Source organism: Fundulus heteroclitus, chromosome 12, assembly GCF_011125445.2.
Source record: "Fundulus heteroclitus isolate FHET01 chromosome 12, MU-UCD_Fhet_4.1, whole genome shotgun sequence".
Lineage (NCBI taxonomy): Eukaryota > Metazoa > Chordata > Actinopteri > Cyprinodontiformes > Fundulidae > Fundulus > Fundulus heteroclitus.
In genome coordinates, this window is record NC_046372.1 from 3,296,960 (window position 1) to 3,323,347 (window position 26,388).

The window sequence follows — 26,388 nt, forward strand, 5'->3', positions numbered from 1 at the left end:
AATCTGATCAAAGCAGTTATTTTTCAACCTCTCTTGTCATCCAGTGTGCGCACTGTGCGTTGAGGCAAGATGAATAGGGATCCTCGACCACCCTTGTCCCTAAAACCTAAAAAACTTCTAGGAAAACAGAAAGAGATGGATTTATAATTAGAATTCAATAGAAACTCAAAACAACTTCAACAAAGTAGAATATAAATTTATGAAAATGTTTCTATTGTTTGAATGGCATTGTTAGGGTTGTGAGTAATTGTGCGACAGACACACCTCTTCAGAATGTCTCTGCCATGGTCTGATGCAGTTGAAAGTGGTTTTAAGAGCTCAGCTCACCAAAGCCAGATTGGCTGATATATATATCCCTTCTTGCCTTCGCTGTAAAGGTCGACTGGTGAATCATACACACATATTATGGTGCTGTCCTGCTCTTTCTACCTTTTGATTTTATATTTTTTATGTATATTCAGAAATCTTTCGGAAAACCGGCATTCCTAATCTTTCGTGCGCTATATTTGGAATTACTCCAACAACCTACTCGGGCCAAGCTAGAGTAGTTATTGCATTTACTTCTCTTACAGCGAGAGGAGCCATCTTGCTCTGCTACAAGCAGCAATCTCCTCCTAGTTTTACCAAAAGGATATAGGGCATTACGTATTTTCTGAGAGTAGAAAATATTAGATATACACTAAAAGAAACCGCATAACAATTCTCAGTGACTTGGACCTATTTTCTAAATTATCTTAGGATATTGCATACACCCCTTGGTGGTAGAAACAAAGAGGAAGAGTATTTCCTCTTTGTTTGTTTTTTGTTGTTGTTGTTTTCCCACTGCCTCTGGTTATGCTAATTTATATTCTATTTTGGGTGATGTGATTTCCTATTTTGTTATTCCTATACGTTGTCGGACTTTTGTACTCAGTCAAAACTTTGAAGGGTTTATATGCCTTCATTCTCATATTGTATATATTGTATTTGGAATGATGTGAGGAGGTTGGGCATTTGCTATTGTGCAATAATCTTATGCCTATAACATAAGAATAAAAGCAGAAATAAAAGGAGATTTAGTGAAAGAAAAATTCTCAACATGAGATTTTTTACTTAGCGAACAAACTGTTAATATGTTTTTCTTAATTTACTGTTTCAGTTATATTCCTGTAATAAAGGCATAATTTAAGTCAAAGCTTTGATACATCGTTGCTGTAAATTTGTCATTGTCAGTAAACAAACTGCTCCAAAATTATTGTCAAAGACAAGAGTCTAATTATATGAAAGCGCACAGAATGGAATCAACACATTTCGTTTGCTATGCTGCCATCTAGTGGTGACGTCTGAAACAGCGCTGTAATAAATTCCCTGAACAACTGCAGTCCTGCTAACCTGACAAAAACCAGACGCTAGGCGGAGCAACATACGTCTGGCTTTTTCAGGTTACAGTCCTGCAGCTTCCCGTCGGAACAATCAGAGAGTCATCCTGATAAATCCGGTCAAATGGTACAGGCTGTCAAATAACACTGCTCCATATCTGGATAATTATTTATTTTTATTTTTTTTAAAGAAAGCTCATGAAATAAAACATGTTAATTAAGTAAAATAAATGGTTTCACCCATGTTTACGTTTTTTTGATAAAAGTGAAACTACACACCTCTGAAAAATGTGTGTTTTACAGATTACGCTTTACAGTACAGCACACAAAAAATTATTCATAGTCCTGCACGCTTTATCTACACGTTTCTTTTGACAGGAAGTGAAACTAACATTTTGGAGCAGCCCAGCCAGACCGAGTCCAATCTGAGATAATGGAGCTAAGGATTAGCAGTGATTGGCAGTGAGATCTTCCAAACTCAGACATTGCAGCTCGAGATACCATTAGTTTTAATGTAAATAGAAACAGAGCAATCAATTATTTTTGAGAGATGTCATTTCCTATTTATCAGAAACAAAACTCATGATTAGAGAAGTATGGGAAGTGAAACTAAATTCTGGTTAAGTTATGTTTTCATTTGTCCACCAAATGTACGTACCGATATAATTTTCAAACAACAATAAATTCCTATTGCGTTTACTAAGAGTTTGTCTAAGGAAAATGTATTTATTGCATGATATATAATCATGGAGAATATGTCCCCAGTTTATCCGATATGTTTATTGAACAGCTGTCAACTACAAAGAACCGTGTTTGACACTAGATTATAATGATTATAATTATAACAGATTATAACAAATAATGCTCTATAGTTTTCCCCTCTATACAGTTTAATTATTAATTAGAGCGCCTGCGCATTACGCACCGTGTTCTGATAGGGCGAGGCTGTCGGGCTGAATTTCCGGTTGCGGCCAAACAAAAACAAGACCTTGAAAACAGAAGAGCAGCTCGTCTGTCAGTCTCCGTCCTTCTCTTCAACCATGTCCGCCTCTGGCTTCGTGCTGCTGGTTCTGGCCGCGTCTCTGTGCTCCGGTAAGGTTTTAATGTCTGCTCCGCACCGACGCACCACAAGCCGCCATTTGCGCTCCGTTTACCGATCTGTGTGAACGATACCTGCCAAAACCCTTCCATCTGCATCATAACCAACGCTGAAATTAAGTAATCTGTATATTTGTGTGCGTTCTCACTGTAGGAGACTCCAGATTTATCCTTGATCCTTTTTCATTCACTGGACAAAACACTCTGGTAAGAAGGTCTCGACTGTAATTTCGGCATATTTCAACCTTTTGTTCATAAGCTGCGTTACCTGGTCTTGTAATTACCTGTTATTCCCAGATGTGTCCAGAATGTCGCCAGATCGTCCAGCTGTCCGGCAACATGGTTTTCAGCAAAGACACCAAGGTAGGGGAGCCTGCAGGTTTTGTCTTGACGCAATTGGCTTGTTTCCAGTTGTTAAAATGAAGATCAATCTCAGTGGGCAAACATCAAAATGCATGCATATGCGCAAAGATTTATATTACAAAACAATGTTTCTACAGATAGAAGTGGTTATTCCCCTACAGAGACAAGTTCACACTGAATAAATAGTGCAGCGCTTTTAAAACTCTTCAGCCTCCTCCACATTAGGTCATGGTACAGCTACCAATTATTTATTTGTTGGTATTTTTGCATGACTTTGCATGTTGCACGATTGTGAAGTAGAAGAAAGCGATTCATTGATGCCAGTATCTTTTACTCGTAGGAATCTGAAAAGTGTGGAATTAATTTATATTTAAAGTTTTTTTTTTTTTTTTTTACTCTGATGCTCCTAAATAAAACACTTAAGTGATCAGAGTCCAGCAGTGTGGTATTTATTCACAGCATACATCCAGCTGTTCTGTGAAGACCTCAGAAGTTTGTTAGAAAGCATTAGTAAACAAGCCGCATCATGAAGACCGAGGAACACAGCAGACAGGTTAGGGAGAAAGATCTGGAGGTAGGTTCTAAAACAAAAAATCCTCAGCTTTGAACGTCTCGCCGAGAACTGATTTGGAAACTGATGGGTATAGCACAGCTTCAAAGTTACCAAAACCTACCTGAACTGACAGGGCGGACAAGAAGAGCATTAATCAGAGAGGCCATAAGCCCCGTGGTAACTCTGGAGGAGCTGCAGAGATCCACAGCCCAGGTGGGAGAATATGTCAACTAATATTTGTGCGCTCTACGTGGGACTTGATGCACGAGACGAAGAAAAAAAAACGATGTTAGGACGTCGGAGGGGTTAATTTTGCGCTAAAACGAACACTGTACTTTACCCTGAACACACCATCCCTGCTGTAAAACACAGAGTTGGTAGCATCATACTGAGGGGAGGCATTTCTGCAGCGAGGACAGTGAAGCTGGTCAGAGTTGATGGATGATGAATAAATCTTGTCCTAAATCATGTCTCAGGTGACTCGATACAAATGCATGCTACACTTTCCATATGTATAAGTACAAAATTGTAGAAAAACAGCCCTCATTTTCTTTCTGCTTTGTTTTGTATAAAACATAAAATTACTTTAAAGTTGGAGGCGGTAAAGTGACAAAACATAAAAAAAAAAAATTGTTTGTTTGGTGCGATTTCTCTTCTGCCACAAAACAACCAACTATCTATCCTCCTTTCACAGGTGACGGTATTTAAAGCCTTGTACGCTTTGTGCCAGCGCCTCCCTGAGGAACAGGCATCCGAATGTGAGTCACAAGTGAAAATATTTCTTCCAAAGATCCTGCAGCAAGCATCCAGTCAGTGGGTGAGTTGGGCCTCTCCTCACACCTGATTTCATGTGTACATTTAGTCAGGTTTATGATCCTAACACACTGCCTCCGCTTCTGTAGAAACCAGAGGAGGTGTGTGAGGCGTTTGGACTTTGTGCTACCCACGAGGACAAGGAACTGCAGCAGCTTCCCCTTCATGTCCCCAATAAAGACACGTCCAGCTCTGCACTTGGGACCGCCACTGAAACCCAAGTTAGTGTGAAAAAGCAGAAGAGGAGAAATTGGACGCAGAAGTGAAACAGTGGTTTGCTTTAACTGATCACCCTGTACCTTATTCCTCTTTCTAGGATATACTCAACCCAGTTTGCACCTTGTGTGTGTTGTTTATCAAGAAGCTGGAGACACTGCTGCCTAAAAACATGACTGAGGTGAAACTTTCATTTCGCACCGGTACGATAATTCCCACCACACAAAGCAGCCGAGGCATCATCTTCTCGCTCTCGGCCTGCAGGGAACCTTAGTGAAGCTCATGGATGAGGTGTGTGACCTGCTGCCGTCCAGCTATAAGGACCAATGTGATGACTTTGTGGAAAAATATGGAGCGGAGATTGTTGACTTCCTTCTGTCCTCTGCTGCGCCTCACACCATCTGCACTCTTTTGCACCTTTGCTTGTTCGAGACGCAGCCGGCTCCAGGTCAGTCCGATGTTTTGTTTTCTTTTTGTGCACCGAGCAGAATCACATCCTGAACTGTTGCTTCAACACCTGAAGCAACCAGAATAGTTTGGTTTCAATAGTTATCCAGAATAGTTATCTACCCAAGCTCTATATTTGAATTGGATTAAAGAACCCCTTTTCATCCATTTCTACGTAGGAGTATATCAATTTAATTTAAATAATCCCAAATCACAACAAAAGTTATCGCAATGCCTTTTAAAAGGACACATAGATTGAATTCATGCAATTCATGCAACATAGAATCCAATTTTGTTTAAAAACAAAATTGTAAAAGTCCAAATGAGGCCAAAACAATCTGATCATTGGATCGGGGTCTAGTTGCATTAATTTCAATTCTAATCCTAATTATAACACAATCCAGTCATGTTCAGTTGATCACACAGCGCCAATTGGTAAAAGCTACACATTAAAGCAGCCTGTTCATTGCAGCAATCCCTCCTGAGCAAGCATGTGGGCACAGTGGAGACGAACAACGTTGTATAAGATAGAAACCAACAGCGGAACCAGGCTCATTATGGGTCTGCTGTAACTATCAGGGTTTGAGAGAACAGTCGCACAAAGAAATGCCTCTGGAGTAAAAGTTGTACAGCATTTAGGAAAAAGAACATTATAGGTAAAGTCAATCCGGGAGGAGTTATGGTCTGAGGCTTCTTTGCTGCTTCAAGATTCAGGTGAACCACAAATTTGCCCCTCTGCCAGAAAACCCTGAAGCTGGAGCGAGCTTTTATCCACCATCAGGTCAATTATCCAAAGCAGAGCAGAAAGTGTATCTCATAATAGGTAGCAGTTTTGGTTAGCTGGCATGTTGCTACAACAGAGGCCTGCTTGGCTTACTGATCCCCGTTCTTTATTTTTCTGAAAACCGTGTTCAGTACTGTTGCGTTCTTCTTCCCAGAGGTGGACCCGATCTCTGACTGCGAGTCCTGCCAAACACTGGCTGCACTGAGCCGTCTGCACCTGGGGCTGAACGCCAGCGAGCCTCAGACGGCAGCTTTCCTCCAGTCGGTGTGCACCATCCACCCAAGGGCTTTGCCCAAGGTCTGAGCTCTGCTACTCCTGACACCATCTGTACAAAACTAATAAAACCTAAACTGTATTTTATCATCATGACAGTTAATGAAATGTAAATTACTTCACCTTTCCTTTTTTAACAGTTTAAATAAGAAAATCTCCCCAATCTCTCTCGTTTAACATTACAAACTCTATGAACTCTTTTCAGTGTGAGGCTTTCACCAGAGTCCACGGCTCTCGGCTGCTGAAGCTTTTGGGAAACCAAATGGAGGTTCCACATGTTTGTGAGGTAAGAATAAGATAAAAGGTCATACACAATCTGTCATCTTCTCAAAAGGCAAGAAAGGAACTTGTCTATTCATACTGTCAGAGGGCTGAAATCTGAACAAAAATTGTAACTTTGCCGTCAATCCGGACGTTTTTAAAACAATTTGGAGAAATCCTTAACCAGGACACATTTGAACTCTTATAAAAACTAGGGCTGAACGATTTTGGAAAATAATCTAATTGCGATTTTTTTTTTTTTCTTAATATTGCGATTTAATGCGATTTTTTTTTTTTCCCAGTTTAATTTATCATGTCTTTTTAAACATATACAAACAACAAATCAATCTGTTTCCTCGCTGTGCAAATTAGTTGCTAAAAGACCCACAGCATCTAAACTCGGTGCAGTAATGATTGCGTTCTGCCTATGATATATTTCAACCAAAATTGCAATTTTGACTTTTCTCTGCATTAACCACAAGCAACAAAAATGGCTTCTGAATAAAGATTTTTGTAAACAAGGACTATTTTAAACAAGAATTTTTAATGTTTCTATTAATCAGAATATTATTCAAGAGAACAGCTTTTAGTTGATTTGGACATCAACCCTTGTTGAACATAAAGTCCAACCAACAAACCAGTTTATGTATTAAACTGATTGACCTGTACTTAATGCTATGTATGATTATATAAACTCTAAAACAAGTAATAAAGTTAGATTATCTCACTGCTGCAACTGTCTTCCCTTCCATGTGGACGCAAACCCACTTCAAACATTTTACCGACACCTAATGGACGTGTCTAATTCCCTAATTGTTACATAGCCAAAAATTGCAGACTCTGCGATTTGGAAATTGGGTTTTTTTTAAATCGCTATTATATTGAAAATGCGATTAATTGTTCAGCCCTAATAAACACCCAAATATTTCTTCTTCATATTAGCTGGATCCTACTGTTGCGCATTTCCTTTAATCTGAGTTTGCCGTTTTTAACAACTGCACAGTGCATTTTCTTGTGTGCTGGACTTTTTCCTTCACTTGCTGCTGTTACACCTGAATTTTCCCCACTGTGGAACAATAAAAGGAATATTCTGTTTTACATCATTTGTCCTGCAGAAAGCTGATTTGTGCGTTTCATCGAAGAAGCTGGAGCCACTGGGAAATAACCCTTGTACCTGGGGACCAAGCTACTGGTGCAAAGACTTAAACACTGCTCAAGAGTGTGGGGTAGGTACCAATCGTTAGTCTTCATTTAGCGGGTTAAAATGAACATCAGGTGTTTTCATTGAAGGAGGAAAAACAAATGCACACCACACCTTGCTTAGTTTATTTTATAAACTACTACTCCACAGTTACGCACTGCTTTGTGTGGGTCTGTCACTTAAGATCCCAATAAAATCCACTGAAGTTTGTGGTTGTGATAAAATGGATTCCTTTTCCAATGACAATAAATGGAGAGGAGTCTTCAGAGCTTGTTTCATGGGGTGTTCTGTGCTTTTAATTCTACAGAACCAGGTCTTCTGTGAGAAATACACGTGGAAGAAGAACTAGAATGTCGTAAGGTCCACCGCTGCAGAGCGTCGCCTGCTTGGAACAAGTTTAAAGCACTGAAAATGTTCTGTAAATGAAATCCCTCCACTTGTCCTGATTTACTGATTTTTTTTTTTTTTTTTTGGGGGGGGGCTTTAACTATCTAATGCTATTCTACACTGCAAAATGGAACTAAAAGTAAGTAAAATTTTCTTGAAATTTGTGCATTTTTCCTTTATTTGAGCAGGTAAATAAGACTATTTGCCAATGGAATAAGATTTTTGCACTTAAAATAAGAACAATTCATCTCCATCATCTTATTTCAAGTGCAGGATATCTAATTATTTTTATTTTAGGGGTAAGAATGCTCATGCTATTGGCCAATAGCCTTATTTAGCTGCTTAAATCATGGAAAAATATACTCATTTCTAGAATGTTTTACTTACTTTCAGTTCCCTTTTTGCAGTGTAGTCACATAAAATGCTCAGAAATCTTTATACCTGCACAGGATTCATACATTTCTGCATGGTAAGTGTTATTCTGTATATAAGGATAGCCCTGTCGTGAATGTAACAGTGGCCACATATTGTCTGACTGTCAGCCATAGCAAAAACTTTCAGTGTTTTCTCAAGCAGTTCAGATGAAGGACTGTTTCCTCTTTCATTTCACGGCTCTTTTGCTGCTAATCAGAAGTGCAAATGATGACGTACAAATAAAACTCTAAAAATGAGATTTAACTTTGTTATTACACTACAATTCACTCACAGACACGCACTCTGGAGCTGGTTTGGTTTATTAAGAAATATCCACATGGTAAAAACAGAAAACAGTGTAAAAAACATGGAGGCTTTTACATTTCTTCACGTGGTCTTTAAAGAATGTCCTGGTGCTCTTCTGCCACTTTTATCCTTTTTTTCCCCCTCTCAGTCACTTAAATACTTTTCTGATCCAAAAAAATATTACAAAACCAGCAGCACTCAAGAGTGGGGAAGAGTCCTGCCTCAATTACACCCCCTTGTGGTTGTTTGTGTCACTGCTATCTTGTCTCTTCCAAATCTGTTAAAAACAGGAAAAAAAAAAATAATCATTGACAAAGCAGTGAACAACTCTACTTTAAAATGTCTGTGTCCTTTGTAGTATTGTGTATAAAAAAGCTGAATACTTAACTCAGTGGAAAACTAGAGGATGTTAAGAAGTAAAAATGGATTTAAAATGTTTTACTTTAAAGAAACCCAACAGTCCAGTTTTACGTCTACCATGCTTGAAGGTCCCCTACTGGGCATTACTGGTATAGAAAACCATCAGTACAGTAACATTTAGAGATTAAAAAAAAGAACAGCCAGGGAAGATTAACCCTGAATGACACTAGTAAATGGAAATATCAGGAATCAAACAGATGCCGAGACCCTTTTAGGACCTCCCCCTAAATGTATGAGTGAGGATTCACACCAGGAGTCCTTTGGTCCGCTTGTTTGGTCCAGACTAAAAGCAGACTGTGTTTTTTTATCATTTGGTGCAGTTTGCATTAATGCTGTACATATTTGCATGTGAATTATAATTTTTAAGAGTCACATGTAAAACATTTGTGTTATCACTGCTGCTAAATCACTGAGTCAAGAGCAGCTCATTCAGCGCAGGCTTCAAAACATTTTATTTCTAATTTTGGAAAAGTGTCGGAGAATGTGTCCTGCAGTTCACCTGTGAGTGTATAAAGTGCAAAAAGTTCAGACCGAGGGGGAAATCAAACTGTGTGAGGCAGGAGTGAATTCACCCTTATTAAACAGCACACAATACGTATGTGAAAACAGCTCTAAATAAAAAACTGGAACTTTATAACGTCATGCTTTTTGTCTGTGAGCTCAAACATTTTACATGGCTGGGTGATTTATTTAGACAAAAAGAGAAGTTTTCAAGGATTATACTGGTATGATTCCTAAAAATGGCATAAAAAAAGATTATCGTAAGAGTCTGATGGAGATGGAGCAGACTGACCTGGATGTAGGCCTCCGACAAGGTGATCATCTGGGGCAGAATGTCGATCACCTGCAGGTCTTGCATCTCATACCACTTCCCTGTCCCCTGGTAATTTATTAAGGAGTAATTTGTAATTTTATTAAGGATCCCCATTAGCTGTTGCCATGGCAAACAGCTAGTCTTCCTGAGGTTCGCATTAAATACATACAACAAAAAACAGTTACAAATATAAAAATTTCCAAAAATGTAATTTCTTAAAAATTACTATAGGAAGTAGAAAAGAACAAGTAAAATAAAACAGCCAATAAAACAAGAACAAATATAATAAAAACAGCCAATAAAACAAAAACACTTCAGGGCATCAAATAGAGTCTCAGATTCTCAGATTTTGTGTAAACACAGTATTACACAAAATTATTTTGGTTAAACACTTTTTTTTTTTTTTTTTGGTCAAGACAGAAGAAGTGAATGAATTTGGTCCTTGAATAAAACCGTGAAACAACCTAAAAGCTACTTGAAACCAGCTGCATCTGGTTTGGAAATCCTGTGGGACATTTTTTTTTTTAAAGATCATAAGGTTTCAGAGCATAGAAAGTTAAATGACCAACGTACTCCCTTCTATGTTCCCAGAATAATTTTAGGGGTTGTGAAGCTGTTTTTGTTGCATTCTAAACTAATGAAAAGTCACAAGTCCAAAACACTGGACCGGCAACATGTAATCACAATTCTTTGGGGGGGGGGAGCAGTAACTGTGATAAATCAACATCAGACCCTTTTCCTGAGTAAAAACGCGGTTCCACAAGCAAATGGTCTAAAGAGAGAGCTTAGTGGTTATTATAAAATCCAATTTTTTATATATATTGGGCCCTGTCCCCACAGAGACGATATTAGGTGTATCCACAAAGATAATTTGTTCGTCTCCGTGTAGACGGGGCTTTTACGATGCAGGACAAGTATAGGGTCATAAGAAAAATGTAGTGGAAAGACATCCGTCTCCTGAATAGTTTTTAGAAAGACAAGGTACAGAAACATATTTTTTCCCCTTGATTTCTGTCAGTAATGTTAAAGGTAATTGGCAACAGCTTACATGATGCAGGACGTGTATTCTGTAGGATCCCTCAGTAGGTTTTCCATCGTGAACGATGTTTGCGACAAGGTCGTAAGACGTATTCTTCTCTGTAGCCTGAGCTTCTTCTGTGAGGTACTCTGAAAGGTCTACGTTCCTGTGGAAGAAAATCAAATGGCAGCGTGAAAAACATCATGTTAAAAAAAAAAGCAAGTACGAGTTCTGTCCCATATTTTTCTTTTTTTATGTACATACGTGATTGGGAAGTTGACAATTGTTGGGTTTTTTTCCACAAAGAAGTTGTTCTTGGTGAATCTTTTAATGCAAAAGATGAGGTAAGGTGGCAACTTGGTCAGCTGGAACCGTTTGAGGAAATTCTCTTTGTAGGTTTTGTATTCCTGAATGCAAAGTGGAAAGGGTTCATTACATTCTTAGGATTGGCGTTTCTTGTGATTGGACAGTTTAAACGTACAGCTTTTACAGTTAAAAGGTTTTTCTTTATTATTAACGGGGGCATTACGGACCATACCTTTTCAGTATTGCCGTTGAACTTGCCCAGGATGTTGAAGAGAGGGACCTGAGGGATAATCAGCTGCTCCTTTTCGTCCTTGTACAGAGGAGCTGTTGGGAGGTCAAGAGTCAGAAATAGGAAGGTGGACTCGGACATCTGCTCCTGGTACTCCTCTGTCTGAAGCAGTGCCTCCTTTTCCTCAGGGAGCTGTAAAGTTTTGACAAATGCAAAGTAAATACTTTAAATCATGTTTACACTGGGAATTAAAGATGCAAGTTACCGTAAATCCATTGCTTTGTTTTGATTTGTTAAGATTTCCATATGTTTAATTACTCTGCTCCATATTTGTATTTGATGATGTAAAAAAGTTTGGCCAACTGCAAAGTGTAAATCTCCCTTGCAAAAGCTCAACATTTTATTACCAAGTTACATCTGAATTCTACCGATTACTCCTGAACTGATCTCTGCGTCTCAAAGGAAGACAAAAATCATGTGTTGGACCCATGAGGCTCAGTTTGACCTCAAAACTATCCATGGATAAATATTTAACAAATAACTAAGACTCATCAACCAAATACTACACCCAAACTCCAGTAAAGCGTGTCGTGTAGCTGAATCAGGTAAAACATTGACTTGGGCTACAATATGTCATTAACAGCACCGCGCTGGGACACAAAGCTCATCCAAAGAAAATGTACGCCTCCATTAGGGATGGACACTAAACTACGGTGGAGTTTGTTGGAGCAGCAGCTTATCTGCAGCTGAGAGGAAGCAGTTAGATGTGCTCATCAAGAAGGCTGGAGGACTTTGGTAAAAATATCACCACTGTTGGACATTATCTCTCACCACCATGCATGAAGCCGTTTCAGAGCAGGAGAGCTCCTTCAGTGACAGACGGCTGTCCGCTAGATGAACGAGGGAGCGTTGTGGCAAAGCCTTCATCCAGCAGCTGTTAAACTTTACAACCATCACTACGCCCAACAAGCCTAATACGTTGTTTACGTCCCTGTTTTTAACGTTATTTTCATTCTTATAAATAGTCAGTTGGTGTTTTTCACGCATAAATATGCACACGGATTTTGTAAATTTCTTAAAAAAAAAAAAGATAACCCTACTCAGTTGCACACTTTTTTTTTTTTTTTTTTTTTTTTAAAATCGCTCCAGTAAACTATTTTTAATCCCTGTAAAGTACTTTATCTTACGTTGCACATACTTTTGCTGCTGGTACACCTGACTTTCCCCACTGTGGGACAATAAAGGACATTTTAATTATATTCTATTCTTCAACTTAGGCTTCCAATTTCATTCACTTATTTAAAAGGTATTTATTGTGATGATGATAATAGACATTTTAAACTTAGCCAGCAATGCAGACTTTGAAACAACAAATGACAGTAAACCACGACGGTGAGAAGCTCCACTCCGCTGTTTTCCCAAAGGTGGAAAAAATATTTCCAGCAACAAAATGAACAATCCCAGCCATGCTGTCAGCGGTCCGCCATTAGCATTTAACATCATAACAGCCAAACCAGTTTATGGTTCCTAACAATAAACTGTGTGATGCATGCCAATTCCCATGTCCTATAATAAACATGATATTCTCAGAAGGATTTATTGAAAACAAAAGTTCTCTGTTTTTATTTATTTTGGTAAATGTGCAATAAAAGAAAGGGTTTTGGCACATTAAGTTTCACCAGAACCTGTATTCCTTCCTTATAGCAATACTGACAGGAAAATTATAAATAAACCTAAAATATTTACAACGTTTAAACTTGAGTAATTAAACCCTACATGATAGACTTCAAATGGACTATTTCAATAATATCTGACAGAAATGGAGAACATATATTCTTGAAGGCCAGAATATAACAGGCCCTCCATTTATTTTCTGTAAAAGAAACAAATTAGTATTGAGTTCACCCCTTCTTTATTGTTTATAGGTTGTTTTTTGTTGTAATATTCATTTTGTTGAAAAAAAAAAAGATATCAAATATACTGTATAATTCAAATAATTCTACAATTCAAATATTCCAATAAATCAACCAGAGATTTAAACTCACCAAATCTGGATGTGGAAGTTTCTTAGAGAAGATCCGCATGGAGCCTTGAAAAACTTTTGTGATGATTGCTGTGAGTACCAAGAGCAGAGGAACAGTGGAATTAACACTCAGACTGAAAGACAACAGTCACTTAATCAGTAATGAATTTAAATCATTGCCGTAGTACAATATATCATTTCCAGCAAAAGTTAAAAAACATCGAAAAGGTGCCAGAAATCTTCTGACTCCTCCTACTCACATGGTTTCTTCTTTGTGCCTCCCAGAGCTCCATGCAGAGCATTCAAGAACCACGTCATAAAGTCTACAGCATCACCTGACAAAATACCAGACATTAGCAAAACAACCCCATCCCCCAAAACGCTAAATCAGACGCCAGAGAGCGAATCAGCTACCCTGCTTAGTAATTTGAAAGGTCTTCTTGCTGCACAGCACGACGGCCTGCAGCATCTCGTGTGGAGACACGTGGGCCTTGAAGTTTCTGGGGTTCCAAAGTTTTCGCATTAGCTCTCCAAACCTCTGCACCAGGAGGAACATGATGTCCCCTGGCGGTCTGCGGATGTCTTTGTAGTTTTCCTCCTCCAGGAAGTAGTTTCGCAAAGGTGGGACATTTGAAAAAGCCTAGAAAGAGAAATATGAGCTGACGGCCTGGTCTGATGTTACTCCGGTGTCATAAAAGAATGTAGAGAATGGCGGACGGACACCTGCAGCACTGCGTTGGCGTAGTCGTTGGCTTTGATGTTGTTGAGCCCCACGATGCCCGGCAGGTAAGTCGTCCCATCGTAGGCTCTGTACAGCTTACCGTGCTTGTCCAGGCCGCCGATGTGCTGCTTGGTGAAGGTTGGCTTCAGCACATACTGGAGAACAGAAGGTGGGAAATTACTACAGGAGTAAACGAGGAAAGCCGACTAATGGAACAGAGGTTTAAGTGTCTTAATAAGGATAACCAATGGGATTCTTGGGATGGCTGAACAAAATAAGGCAAACGTGTCATTGCAACATAACGTGGAATTTTTAACAGTGCTGTATGTGTTTAAGCCACAAGTCCCTTACTACTCTCCCTCCTTACCATCATCACATCACTCTCCTTGAGCTTTATTCAGACTCACAATCTTGATAGAGAAGATCTATATCAGCGATGTGCACAAAACTCAGCAAAGGTTCATCCAAATGGTCAAAAAGTCAAAAAATATTACGCAGAGGCAAAGTTTTAACTGCATAAGAAATAATACAGCCTACCAAACATGCCCCCCAGCAGCCCTTTGTGATTGTGTGATACTGTGAGGATTGCTGTTCTACATGCTGTGCAGTTCAAGTTTTCAGAATAAGATTAGAAAAGCTTTTGCGTCACAGAGCTATCCCATAGGTTGATGCATTTAGCAAGAAGAGAACAGGAAGACAAAAACCAAGATCAACAAACCTCAGCAGATAGTTTTTACTAAAACATTAAAACTCAACATGTAAGGATAAATAGTTTGCCAGACTACAATAGTACCCCATTAAAAAGGGGCAATTCATGTTAAATTATTAAACAGAGATTAACGCAGACTGCTCTCTCTCTTCAAGCAGAGATTTATTTCAGTGCAACGACGGTTCAGTGATAAAATAATTATATTATACGTCCACGGCAGCTTTGCACGTGTGATTCATTTGAAATGTGGACACGCAGAGGAGCTTTCTGCAGGCGGCAGCAGAGTGAAGCGCTGACTTCAGTGCTTAGAAGGAGAGAGGGACAGGGCTCGCAGCAGCACTCAGTGCTCGCTAAAAACAGTAAACTGCAGACCGATCAATGCTTTTACATGTTGATGCCAAAGTCTCCAACAACACAGAGAAATGTCTCTAGGTTTGTCACTAGTTGCTTTTCTGAAAACAAGTCACTAGAAGGGTCTGAGAACCCCCTACATCTAGTGACAGCCTGTTCACACGGGAATAGTTTTACCTAGGGACCCCATGTAATAAACAAGTTACCCTTACTTCAGCTTTTTATGTGGCCATTCACACAGGACAACCAAAGCCAGAGATTTGCAGAGATTTACAGATATCTCTGCAGCTTATTGCACACGTGAGCGACTGTGTAATAGAAGCAATGCAGCCAACAGCCACTTATAAGCGTCTCTGCCGGCAGATTTTGTGAGTCGCTTATTTGGGCTTGTTTTTTGTTTCCTCTAACAGAACCCCTTCTCCAGTCTATTGCACTGTGCAACAATAGCTAGACCGCGCACTGTTGTTGCTTTTTGCAGACAACAAGAGCGGGTTAATGTCTGTTCCCATACGTAATACCTATATATACCCCCCCCCCCCCCCCCACACACACACACACACAATTTTACGAACAGGAAAAGTCACGGTGGGAAGAAATTCAACACTAAATGCATTTATACAGTATAGAAACAGGCTCTGTATTACTGTGTGGTGGGCTGCTTACTGAGTTTGTTTTCTGGTTGGGTTTTGCTGGCCTGGGCCGAGGGTTTTTTAAACACTTCAATGCCGCCTCCGTTCTTCACCAAACACAAATAGAAATGCGCCCAGGAAACAAAAACGCTGCCTATTCACTCATCCGATCCCGCCCATTTCTATCCAAATCACAGAGATGCTTATTTGCCTTGGATTGGTATTATCACAGGACATCAAAGTTCAGCAAAATATAGCAGGTAATTTGCGGGGGGATTATTACTTTACAAATCACTGGCATGGCACATTTGCACGGGATTAAAAACACAGAATCTCCGTAATTATTACACCTCACATGTGGTCCCTTCGTAAAACTAATCCCTTGCAAAAGTCGCTGAGTTGGCAAGAGTGGTTGTTCGCACGTGCGTTGGACTGAAGGTGTGTCGCACACAGCAGGCTACAGGCGGGGGGAATTTATCGTTATCGTGAGATGACAAATTATTACCATGGGGATTTTTATTTTTTATATTTTTACTTTATATCGCACACTATAACATATCGCGCATTCCTGGAGGGAGCACTTTGGATTTAAACCAAAGAAATGCGGGGAACCACTTGACCTGGATGAGCTGGTATGTTGCATTTGTTCCAAAGCAGTGGCGACAAAACGTGGCAATACAACAAACTTGCAGCTAAACCTAAAACACAAACACCTAATGCAGTTTTTCCCAGCTGGGGAAAGAAAACCCCAACAACCAGGGGACCGTCTCCATCTTCCTGATAATCCACAATCACTGGACCATTAATCACCAACCAAACCAACCGTTAATAAAAACCAAATACAAAAAAAGGCATTGCAAATCGATGCACACTTACAGGCACTGTAGTCTGCTTCATGTCTAAAGAGATGCCGTTATCATGACAGGCCGATCACCCAGTTGGTGCAGATTTCTTACATGCACATCTTTGAGATGTTCCCGTTTCATTACATCCCAAAGGGGATGTATTGGATTAAAATCTGATGATTGTGGAGGTCATTTAAGAGCAGTAACCTCATTGTCATGACAAAACAACAACAGATTGAGATTATTAAAGCGTTGTGACATGAAACATTATCCTGCTAGACGTAGCTATCAGAAGATGGGTAAACTGTGGCTATAAACAGTTCCTGTGCTTTAATAATTTATATATTGCCACTGTAACAGCAACTCCTGTATTTATTTGTATATATTTTTAATGGCTGTTTTGTTATAGTTGTCTGTGTTGTCCACTATTATCCCACCCAAAAAAAAACTGTTCTCGTCTTCAGATTATAGTTTCTTATTTTCTATTCTGATGCTCAGTTTGGACTCTAGTAAATTGTTGTTACATCTAGACAACTGACTAAATGCACTGAATTGCAACCATTTGATTCCCCGATTCACTATCTGAGTTATCAACTGAACAACACGTGGCTGGGGAGGGCATAACTTCAGATGTGGTACAGCATATTCATCGCATCACAAGACACAGCACAACTCTCACTCACCGTGATGTCCTCTAGTGACGAGTCAATGATCTCATAGTTATCTGGCAGACAGTAAAACTTGAGTGTATGCAGGTTGAGGAACACATGATGGCTGAACTGTACACTGTGGGTATATGCGTGAGACTTCTGTCCTCTGCCTACAAGAAAAAAAACACATAACTCTCAGTCCAGCTGCTGTCAGGTGCTCCATCCCTTCGGGGAATTTTCAGCTCCTGCCACCTTACCTTGAAAGTATTTCCCACATACGAGGCACGCATAGACGTTGATATGTGAGAGAGAGATGGAGCAGAGCTTCTCGAAGTCAAAATCCAGCACACTCCTGCAGGATGATGAGAGAACAGAGTTAGCCAAGGATGGATGTAACTAGCATAGAAAGCTAATAGCGGCTGTGTCCATTTAACCCAGTCTTGCCTATTTATGGTGTCAAGATAAGGGCAATGGCGGCTTCTGCGATCTTCTGCTGCGCGTCCTCGACCTCTTTTGGTTGTAACTGAAAAATAAAAAAAAAAGACCCATCACAGAAACAAGCTTACGATATTTAGCTACAACCCAGCTAGCTAAAGATGCTAATATAGCTTCTAACTCTCTGCATACATGTAAGAGAAGTAATAAGTTAAAATGTTATATTTCTTCATATTAGACACTCATAATATCTGTTATCTCTCCAGCATGTGATTGAACCCAGCCGTGCATATAATCAAACTACTTTTCTGTATCTGTGGCTAGCTCTTTAGCTGCTAGCTAACAAACGCTGCACCGAAGTAAGGAGTAAACAAACTGACCCCCGTCATCGCTATCGTCGTCGTCCACCTCATCCTCCCTCTCTCGCTTCAAAGAAATCATCTCATCAGTTATCCCGCTGCCTTAACAACAAACCAACAAACTGGACAAAGTTAATTGTGACACATGAATGGCTTTCACTCGAGCACCTCGAAACTCGCGGTGGTTGTGCGTCGGAGCTCCCAGGAAGCGACAACAAAAACCTAGCCCGGTGTTAAAATAAATATTTATGCCAAATTTAACTGCGTTCTAATATTAAGACCGAAGCTATTCAATCACAGATTTAACCACTATGTTGCTTTTCTTTTAGCATTTAATGGCATTTGAGTTTTTCTTTGTCCACTCTGTGTTAATAATGCCTTTCCAGTTGGTGTCAACTCCGGGAAAGCAGCAATTGGACAACAATTTATGGACAGCTAGCTTACTTAGCTTTTGTCAGAGCTTTGATTAAAACTTCTCGTAATTATTGGTTTACAAATAGTGTAAGTCGTGTTAAAACTATTTGACGACATGGATATTTTAAGAGACGAAGGAGTGCATGATTTGAAATACAAACCCGGTGGTCGTTTGGACATGAGCCACGGCTTCCTTCACCATATCCGCAGGAACCAAATTGCTAGGTAATTTCCTCGGCCACTGCTAGCTAAGGCTAATTGTGTACGATATATACTTTCAGGGCTACAGTCGTCTCTCTCCTGACATTGACATATAAAGGAGATCTGAAAGTCTTTGGCCAGTGATTAAAAACAAAAGGTTTAACGTTTTAGACTGAATACAACAAGAAAAGCCAGTGTAGGCCTTTTGGCCTCCTGTCAACCTAGCATTATGACAAAAGGTGTAAAAGTTGTTGAAGTGCAGGCGTATTTATTCTTGAATGGTTTGTGTGTACCTAAAAATATATGAAAACTTTATTTCATTATTTAAAAAAGTGAAACCGATGTTTTACATATGCATTTTATACACAGTGATATATGCCAAAGCGTGTATTTCTCTTCATTGATAATTATTTATCACCATAAGCTAATGAAACGCAAAAAAAAATATCTGAATATTACGTAAGACCAATAAAATAAAAATTCTAATAGACATTTTGTTATGTTCTAGACCTAGACAATAATGGGGAACAGTCGGTCACACAAGTCAGTGTTAAAAAGGCTCACACAGTAGGAAGTATGGAAACTATGTTTAAGGAAAAATAATGGTAGAAAAAAACAGCGATAACAATGCTGGTCCACTTTGTTTATCTATGAAGTCCAAAGTCAGAGCAGCCATCCACCAGGAGGTTATTGGGAACTTCAGCTTCCTATTTCTCACAACATTAATAGAGGTCCTGAATTCATTTTCCAGCAGGACTTCATTGGCCTTTTCCCCACATTGTCAAAAATACCAATACATACAGATAAGAAATTTCTTTATTGTCCCACAATGGGGAAATTTGGGCCTCAAAAAAACTTAAATATGTGTGTAAATAATATATTGAGGCAATAACTTTGATTTGAATGAAAATGTTTTTTTTTTATGTCAACTAACATTGTCCTTGCCTTTTTTTTTTTGTAAAGAGATGATTATGACAAAGAAGTAAAGCAGGCTAAAGAGCTTCAGCGGCGAAGGCACACAACGACCCCTAGAAGACCTCGCCGTCCTGACATCCAAGTGTACCATCCTCGACAAAGACGTAAGGAATTTGTGATGTTCCTCTCAGGGTTCTGATGGTGACTGCATCCAGAGGAAAGCTAAAGGGGTTCTGGATGATTTTCCAGGTGGTTCAGAGCCAGAAGCCGGCGCCGATCCTGAAGAGTGGAACGAGAGTGGGTCGAGCACAGAGACTGAAAGCAACGGGACAGAACTCTTTTGGCTCGACTATCAGGAGGACTCGGGAGCCATTACTTCTTTCCTGGTGCACAAGGTAGCTGCATGTCTCTTTTGCCTGGAATTAAGTCTCTTTGATCTTTCCCTTGGTTTAAATTCTCGCTGGTTCTTTCTTTCTTTCTTTCTTTCTACAGGAGGATAAGCCTGAGAAGGTGGTGGAGCGTGTTGCAGAGAAGAACGTCCTGGATGCCGCCATGAGAGCTGCTCTGGAGGTTCGAATTCGAAAGGAAATTGAAAAACGGCGAGACAACCGATGACAGGCGTTCGCAGACAGCGTGATGAAAAGCCAAAGCTGTTGCAGCCGCAGAGTTATGCGCTCCTGCGTTTGTGTGGTTCGAGCACAACGAGGACCCTGCTGTCATTTACAGCGACTGTTGGCAGAGGTCGACTCGAAGACGAGCTAAACGTTGGTTAGGAAGGAGAAGGAACACTCAGTTAGGTCTACATGTCTATCAGCGGAACGTGTCCTAGGTTTTATTCGTTTACAAGTTCTCCTTTTTTTGTTTTCGTTTACAAATTCTCGTTTACCAGGAAGAAACGAGTGTTGTCAGAGGAGCGTCAGCGTATGAGCGCCTGTCTTGGTTCTGAAAATGAAAAGTTTGTCTTGTTTAGTAGACGAGGTCACGCGTGTTTAGGTGGGAACTCTGTGTTCTAGTTTTCAGTTGTATTATTTATTATTATGAGTTGTGGAAATGCCATTATTTTTGATACTGTGATACATTTTGACAGCTGAATTTTTGAATAAAAAAAAAATCATATATGCTTTAAAGCCCTTTCTGGTTTTCCTATAACCATAAACTGTTACTCAATTCAAATTATCTAGGTGACATTTCTGCATGTTTTAGTTTCCATTGGACCATTTAAAAAACACAAGCTCCGACTAAAGACATGGCCTGAACGAGCTGATTTCTATTAAATCCTCAGCAGGTGGCAGCAACAGTCAATTGTACTACCTCTTTACCCTGCTTCTGATATTAGTTTCAAAATTACTAACAAGATTTCTTTATAAGTCTTTTAATCGTGTTAATCAGTGAATAAGGATTGAGTGAGGAGTACCCCGTTCTTTACTAGAAAAATCGCTAGATTTGTTTTCGATATAAAAATCTGAAAACCAATTTGCATATGTGTGCAGCCAGAGTTGGGTCATAAATAAATATCCCAATCTTAGAACATCTCAAAGAGCAATGTTCATTATCTGATATAACACTGGAGCACATAGGGCACAACTGCAAACACACAAGACATGTTCTTCATAAGTTAGTCCATAGTTAATGTTCTCCATAAATCTGTGTTTTAGAAGAGCAGCTGGAAGAAAGCTTTTGTTGCAGGAAAGCCAGAAGAGGCCCAGGATTTACCACGCATGTAGGGAACACACCAAATGGTCTGATGAATCCAAAACTGACACATTTGGCCTACAAAAAAAAAACACAATACGTGGCGCAGAAAATATTTACAAAAGAAAATTGCTAATCAACTGAAACAGCTCCTTCCCATAGTGAACCATTGCAGTGAAAGTTAAATTCAGGTCAAAGTTTAAACAGCTATTTATGTCATTCCTATCTTTACGTGTACATTTCACACAAATCTATATATGAACTTTATCCCTGAATGACAAGAGACAACATTGTTCTCTGGGGTGATAACCTTTTGCCTTTGTTCGCGCCTTTTACACGTAGAGTGACGTATGTTTCCGCCTTCTCGACAGCACCATATGAAACAAGCTGGAACTAGTCAGGTATGTACTACAAAACTTGCTCCCGGTCAAGTTCTCACACAGACTCGACTGTTTGAGCAAATATGTTGGTAAACAGAACAGCAAATGTAAAGAACTAATGGTGTTACGTCTTGGTTAACATGAGGAGGGTACCAGGTTCCACTGCCGTCGGCCGGACGTGGAAAAGCACAAAGCCGATATTCACTTTCTGCCAGGGTTGATTCAGAGCCTGGGAGAAGATTAACTCATTGTTTCATTAATGCCTGAAAATATGCAAACTTCATCCTCTTCTCATGTGGTCTGCCAGGATATCCACGGCGTTGTGTAAACCCTTGCCATGGCAGACGAAGAGTGATCTGCAAAGCCATTGGTGCAGCAGCCACACTCCCCTTCAGACCTTCAACGCCCTTCGCCGGCTCACTTTTCCTTCCTCCTGCTTCACGTGACTGAAGTCATGCCAGAGGAGGCTCGTTCACATGTCTCCCGCTCTCACCTAATCATTGCCAGTTTTACGGCTTCTCGATTGGCTGAAAATAACCCAATCACCAGTTCTCACTAACTGCCAGTTTGATAACATATGAGCAAAACACCTGATTCATGACAGACAGGAAAAAACTTGTTCCAAAACCTGGAGTTAGATGGAAAAAAATAATCTGTCGCTGTGTATTTGTTAAAATGTGAAATAGAGCCGCTGTATGTTGGATGTACGGTGACATCCCAAAGGGGAAGAAAAATGATCAGGCAAACACAAACACCTTGAAAATGTGTTCTCTTTTTAGTACAACCTGCAGGTTTTTTTTAAATACCTGTTCAACTTAGAGAAGATCTTTAAATGTACGTATTTAACCAAAGTATTTAAGGGTTCTCCTGACTTTACAACCAACCTCGTGATTTGCCACTTGACACTATAGACTCTACGCATGGTCTAAATCACATTATGTTGGTTTATTTGTTGAAGTAGATAAAGTTGAGAATTTGCTAGTGAAATAAGAAAATCAATGCAAAGTAAAACAAATTGTACAGTAAACTTATTCCGAGGATGAAACTCACACGTGGATTCAATACACTCTAGTGCTTTCTTTTAATAAACTTGATAATTATGGCTTTGTACAGAAATGTAATCAAGCTGAGAAATATCTGCGCTCAACACCTGGTTGGGGCTCATTTTGCTTTAAATATTGTGTCATTACAGAATAATATGAAAGGTGACCAGCCTGCGGTTCTGCTGAGGTGTTTAGGATGTTTTACTTTTTTATTTCTACTGTCCAGCACATTGTTTGAAAGTGCTTTATAAACTAAGTTATTATTATATTGGAGTAGTAATAGCAGATTGCTTAACAATTTTCAATGCTGGGGATTAAGGTTTTTTTTCCAAACCACCCTTGTTCCTACCACTGAACTTTCCCTTAATACATCGCTGAGGTTCGCCCCAGTTTCTACAGATGTTTAATTTAGCCAAAGACATGCACAGTTCAACTCCTGACAACCTAAAGCCATACAAACCTTGATTAGCAATAAACATCACTATTTTGCATTGTCATCGTGACTTGTTTTCCAGGTAAAACCTAACTCTTCACTGCGAAATGAAACAGCACGGGAGACGATTGTTGCATAATTCAGGGTGAGTGGCAAGATTAACCGAATGCAGAATAATAATGGGCCGGGCACGCATTTGGAATTGTAAAATCACTGGCAAAAAATGGTTGCATAACTCCAGAGCAGACAAAGTGGTTCAGGAGTGCAAACCAACATTTGAGTCAGATCAGGTGATCTGTCCTTTGCACCTAATAAATATGAATGAACAATGTACTACGAGACAAAATAATGGAAAAACAGATTACACTTCCTTTCACACGGCCACATCTTTATTCTATAATTAATGCAGGATTAAATTCAGTTTTAACAAACTAACCGGTTTGAAATAAATGTGTTTTTTTTTTCCTGTATGCAAAACATTGAGGTAGTAAGCTTCAGCTTTCAGTTTCTTGCCAAAAAAAACACAATAGAGTGTAGCAGCAAACTCCGGCATGTATTGCATCAGCTGTCACCTAATCCCGTGCAATAAATCCCACGACCTCAGCTGAACAGTTAACCTTCTGCCCTTAGCATTGAATCGGCTGCATTTCATGTGGGAATGCTGCAAGTATCAGGGGATGTTATCTCTTGGGCCTCAGCAACATTATATCCGGTCTCCACAGTGGGCTGTTTGGTCTTGGTGCATGAGGATAGTGCAAGTGGTGGCCCACTTTGTTGTGGGAAAATCCTCTGTGTTTCTTCTGAGGACACATACAGCATATCGGTGTTTTGTACAGTTAGTTATACAAAAGATATCAGCCAGAATAAAAGTTGAAACACAGAATCTTGACCAGCACATCCCTGCTCGAAGCTTTGCTCCAAACCTCCTGATAAACGATCACACCCGGGGATTTTCAGCTGGCAGCTGTTATCAGAGGAAGCCGTGCTGTTGTAGTGGCGAGGGATCTTGTCCATTCATGGCTCTGGAAGCATTCGGTTAAATATAGACGTCAGACTGATCCAGTGTGGGCAGTGAAAATGCACACCTGCTGTAGCTGCTCTGAGCTCCTCCATAGCGCTGCTGGAGCATTGCTGCGAATAGCCTGGTGTACAGTACGTGTAGGAGTGTGCTGGGCCAGATTTCAGGGGTCATGAGGTGCATACAGTGATTTGCAGGAGCTTTCTTATCTGTGGACATTTTTCAGCATTTTATCATGCGTAAAAAGACAAAGTTCAGAGCTGGGAATTTACATGCAAGAACGTAATTGTGACGTTAAAAGGAAACAACATGTTTTTTTTTATATATATATATATATATATATATATATATATATATATATATATATATTTTACAGATATAAACCTGAGAGGTGGAGGATAATATAACTCGAATGAAATTCTGAGGAGCTAATTTCCATTATTAGAGATCACCTAAATACAGCTACAGAGTGTGGCAGAAAGCAAACACCGAACATCACCCATTATCCCTACAACAAAACATGGGGTAGGGAGCATCATGGTCAGAATTGATGGGTGGAGTTAAGGCATTTCCAAGATTCTCTAAAAGTAGAATGGGAGGCAGATCTTTTAGTTATCAGTCTGCTCAGACAGATCAGTGGAACCAACTCCCAGTTTTGGTCCGTGAGACAGACACCCTGTCTACTTTTAAGACTAGGCTTAAAACCTTCCTTTTTGACAAAGCTTATAGTTAGAGTGGCTTAGGTTATCATGAGTTATCTTTTTAGCTATGCTTCTAAGGCCTTAGGCTGCTGGAGGACATCAGGGTCCATTTCTCTCACTCTGCTGAGTTCTCCCTACTGTTCTCCAATTTGCATTAGTTGTTGTTGTTTCACACTCTTAAGCCTCCCTGGTAAGGTCTATTCCGAGGTTCTGGAAAGGAGGGTCTGTCCGATAGTCGAATCTCGGATTCAGGAAGAGCAGCGTGGTTTTCGTCCTGGCTGTGGAACACTGGATCAGCTCTACACCCTCAGCAGGATTCTGGAGGGGGCATGGGAGTTTGCCCAACCAGTCTACATGTGTTTTGTGGATCTGGAGAAGGCATTCGACCGTGTCCCCCGGGGGATCCTGTGGGGGGTACCCCGGGAGTATGGAGTACCGGACCCTTTAATAAGGGCTGTCAGGTCTCTGTACGACCGGTGTCAGAGTCTGGTCCGCATTGCCGGCAGTAAGTCGGACTCGATTCCGGTGAGAGTTGGACTCCGCCAAGGTTGCCCTTTGTCACCGATTCTGTTCATAACTTTTATGGACAGAATTTCTAGGCGCAGCCAAGGTGTTGAGGGGATCCGCTTTGGTGGCCTTAGGATTGCGTCTCTGCTATTCGCGGATGACGTGGTCCTATTGGCTTCATCAGGGCGTGATCTACAGCTCTCACTGGAGCGGTTCGCAGCCGAGTGCGAAGCGGCCAGGATGAGAATCAGTGCCTCCAAATCCGAGACCATGGTCTTGAGCGGGAAAAGGGTAGAGTGCCTTCTCTGGGTTGGGGAGGATGTGCTGCCCCTAGTGGAGGAGTTCAAGTATCTTGGGGTCTTGTTCACAAATATGGGGAAGATGGAGCAGGAGATCGACAGGCGGATTGGTGCAGCGTCTGCTGTGAAGCGGGTGCTGTACAGATCCGTTGTGGTGAAGAGAGAGCTGAGCCAAAAGGCGAAGCTCTCGATTTACCGGTCGATCTACGTTCCTACCCTCATCATGAGCTTTGGGTCGTGACCAAAGGAACGAGATCCCGGATACAAGTGGCTGAAATGAGTTTTCTCCGTAGTGTGTCTGGGCTCTCCCTTAGAGATAGGGTGAGGAGCTCAGTCATCCGGGGAGGACTCAGAGTAGAGCCGCTGCTCCTCCACGTCGAGAGGAGCCAGTTGAGGTGGCTCGGGCATCTGGTCAGGATGCCTCCTGGACGCCTCCCTGGTGAGGTGTTCCGGGCACGTCCCACCGGGAGGAGGCCCAGATGGTTACTCTTTCAGTAACCATCATCATTATAAGTTTAATATTCACAATAATATTTACAATAATCAAACTGCCACAACCACAACATTAATAGTAACAGTAATAATGATAACTGATAATGATGAATTAAATTTTTATGTTTTCATCATCACAAAATCATAATTACAGATAGTTCTGCTGCAGGTTTTCCTCCCTATTAAAGGGGAGTTTTCCTCTCCACTGTCACTTCATTCATGCTCAGTATGAGGGATTGCTGCAAAGCCATGGACAATGCAGACGACTCTCCCTGTGGCTCTACGCTCTTTCAGGAGGAGTGAATGCTGC

At 40.4% G+C, this 26,388-nt stretch overlaps 3 protein-coding genes across 3 annotated transcripts; 2 read left to right on the forward strand and 1 right to left on the reverse strand.

Annotated features, from left to right (window-relative positions):
- Positions 1 to 2,282: 2,282 nt before the first annotated feature.
- sftpbb (surfactant protein Bb) lies at positions 2,283 to 8,427 on the forward strand. Its single transcript, XM_012863507.3, has 11 exons — positions 2,283 to 2,450; positions 2,611 to 2,663; positions 2,754 to 2,819; positions 4,067 to 4,189; positions 4,275 to 4,406; positions 4,502 to 4,582; positions 4,666 to 4,849; positions 5,787 to 5,929; positions 6,111 to 6,191; positions 7,282 to 7,392; positions 7,675 to 8,427. The coding sequence occupies exons 1-11, from the start codon at positions 2,399 to 2,401 to the stop codon at positions 7,714 to 7,716; spliced, it is 1,068 nt and encodes a 355-aa protein (XP_012718961.2). The 5' UTR covers positions 2,283 to 2,398; the 3' UTR covers positions 7,717 to 8,427.
- A 43-nt stretch (positions 8,428 to 8,470) lies between these two features.
- On the reverse strand, positions 8,471 to 18,203 carry usp39 (ubiquitin specific peptidase 39). Its single transcript, XM_012863505.3, has 13 exons — positions 18,005 to 18,203; positions 17,634 to 17,712; positions 17,447 to 17,541; positions 17,223 to 17,359; positions 14,008 to 14,160; positions 13,699 to 13,924; positions 13,545 to 13,619; positions 13,307 to 13,374; positions 11,265 to 11,453; positions 10,991 to 11,133; positions 10,757 to 10,892; positions 9,688 to 9,774; positions 8,471 to 8,751 (listed from the first exon to the last, which is right to left on the reverse strand). Exons 1-13 carry the CDS (start codon positions 18,063 to 18,065, stop codon positions 8,701 to 8,703), a joined length of 1,500 nt encoding a protein of 499 aa, XP_012718959.2. The 5' UTR covers positions 18,066 to 18,203; the 3' UTR covers positions 8,471 to 8,700.
- Positions 18,204 to 18,387: 184 nt separating this feature from the next.
- On the forward strand, positions 18,388 to 20,613 carry c12h2orf68 (chromosome 12 C2orf68 homolog). The gene is made up of 4 exons (XM_012863509.3): positions 18,388 to 18,622; positions 19,562 to 19,677; positions 19,763 to 19,908; positions 20,006 to 20,613. The coding sequence occupies exons 1-4, from the start codon at positions 18,513 to 18,515 to the stop codon at positions 20,126 to 20,128; spliced, it is 495 nt and encodes a 164-aa protein (XP_012718963.1). The 5' UTR covers positions 18,388 to 18,512; the 3' UTR covers positions 20,129 to 20,613.
- Positions 20,614 to 26,388: the final 5,775 nt, after the last annotated feature.

Bases quoted from the DNA above. Each gene is read 5' to 3' on its own strand.
- sftpbb (XM_012863507.3), top strand. From the start codon at position 2,399: ATGTCCGCCTCTGGCTTCGTGCTGCTGGTTCTGGCCGCGTCTCTGTGC. The intron at 6,192-7,281 runs GTAAGAATAAGA...TTTGTCCTGCAG, and splicing joins AGGTTCCACATGTTTGTGAG to AAAGCTGATTTGTGCGTTTC. The intron at 7,393-7,674 runs GTAGGTACCAAT...TTAATTCTACAG, and splicing joins ACACTGCTCAAGAGTGTGGG to AACCAGGTCTTCTGTGAGAA.
- usp39 (XM_012863505.3), bottom strand. From the start codon at position 18,065: ATGATTTCTTTGAAGCGAGAGAGGGAGGATGAGGTGGACGACGACGAT. The intron at 13,925-14,007 runs GTGTCCGTCCGC...TTCTCTTTCTAG, and splicing joins ACGCCAACGCAGTGCTGCAG to GCTTTTTCAAATGTCCCACC. The intron at 9,775-10,756 runs GTAAGCTGTTGC...ATAAATTACCAG, and splicing joins GAATACACGTCCTGCATCAT to GGGACAGGGAAGTGGTATGA.
- c12h2orf68 (XM_012863509.3), top strand. From the start codon at position 18,513: ATGGATATTTTAAGAGACGAAGGAGTGCATGATTTGAAATACAAACCC. The intron at 18,623-19,561 runs GTAATTTCCTCG...TTTTTTGTAAAG, and splicing joins CGCAGGAACCAAATTGCTAG to AGATGATTATGACAAAGAAG. The intron at 19,678-19,762 runs GTAAGGAATTTG...ATGATTTTCCAG, and splicing joins GTACCATCCTCGACAAAGAC to GTGGTTCAGAGCCAGAAGCC.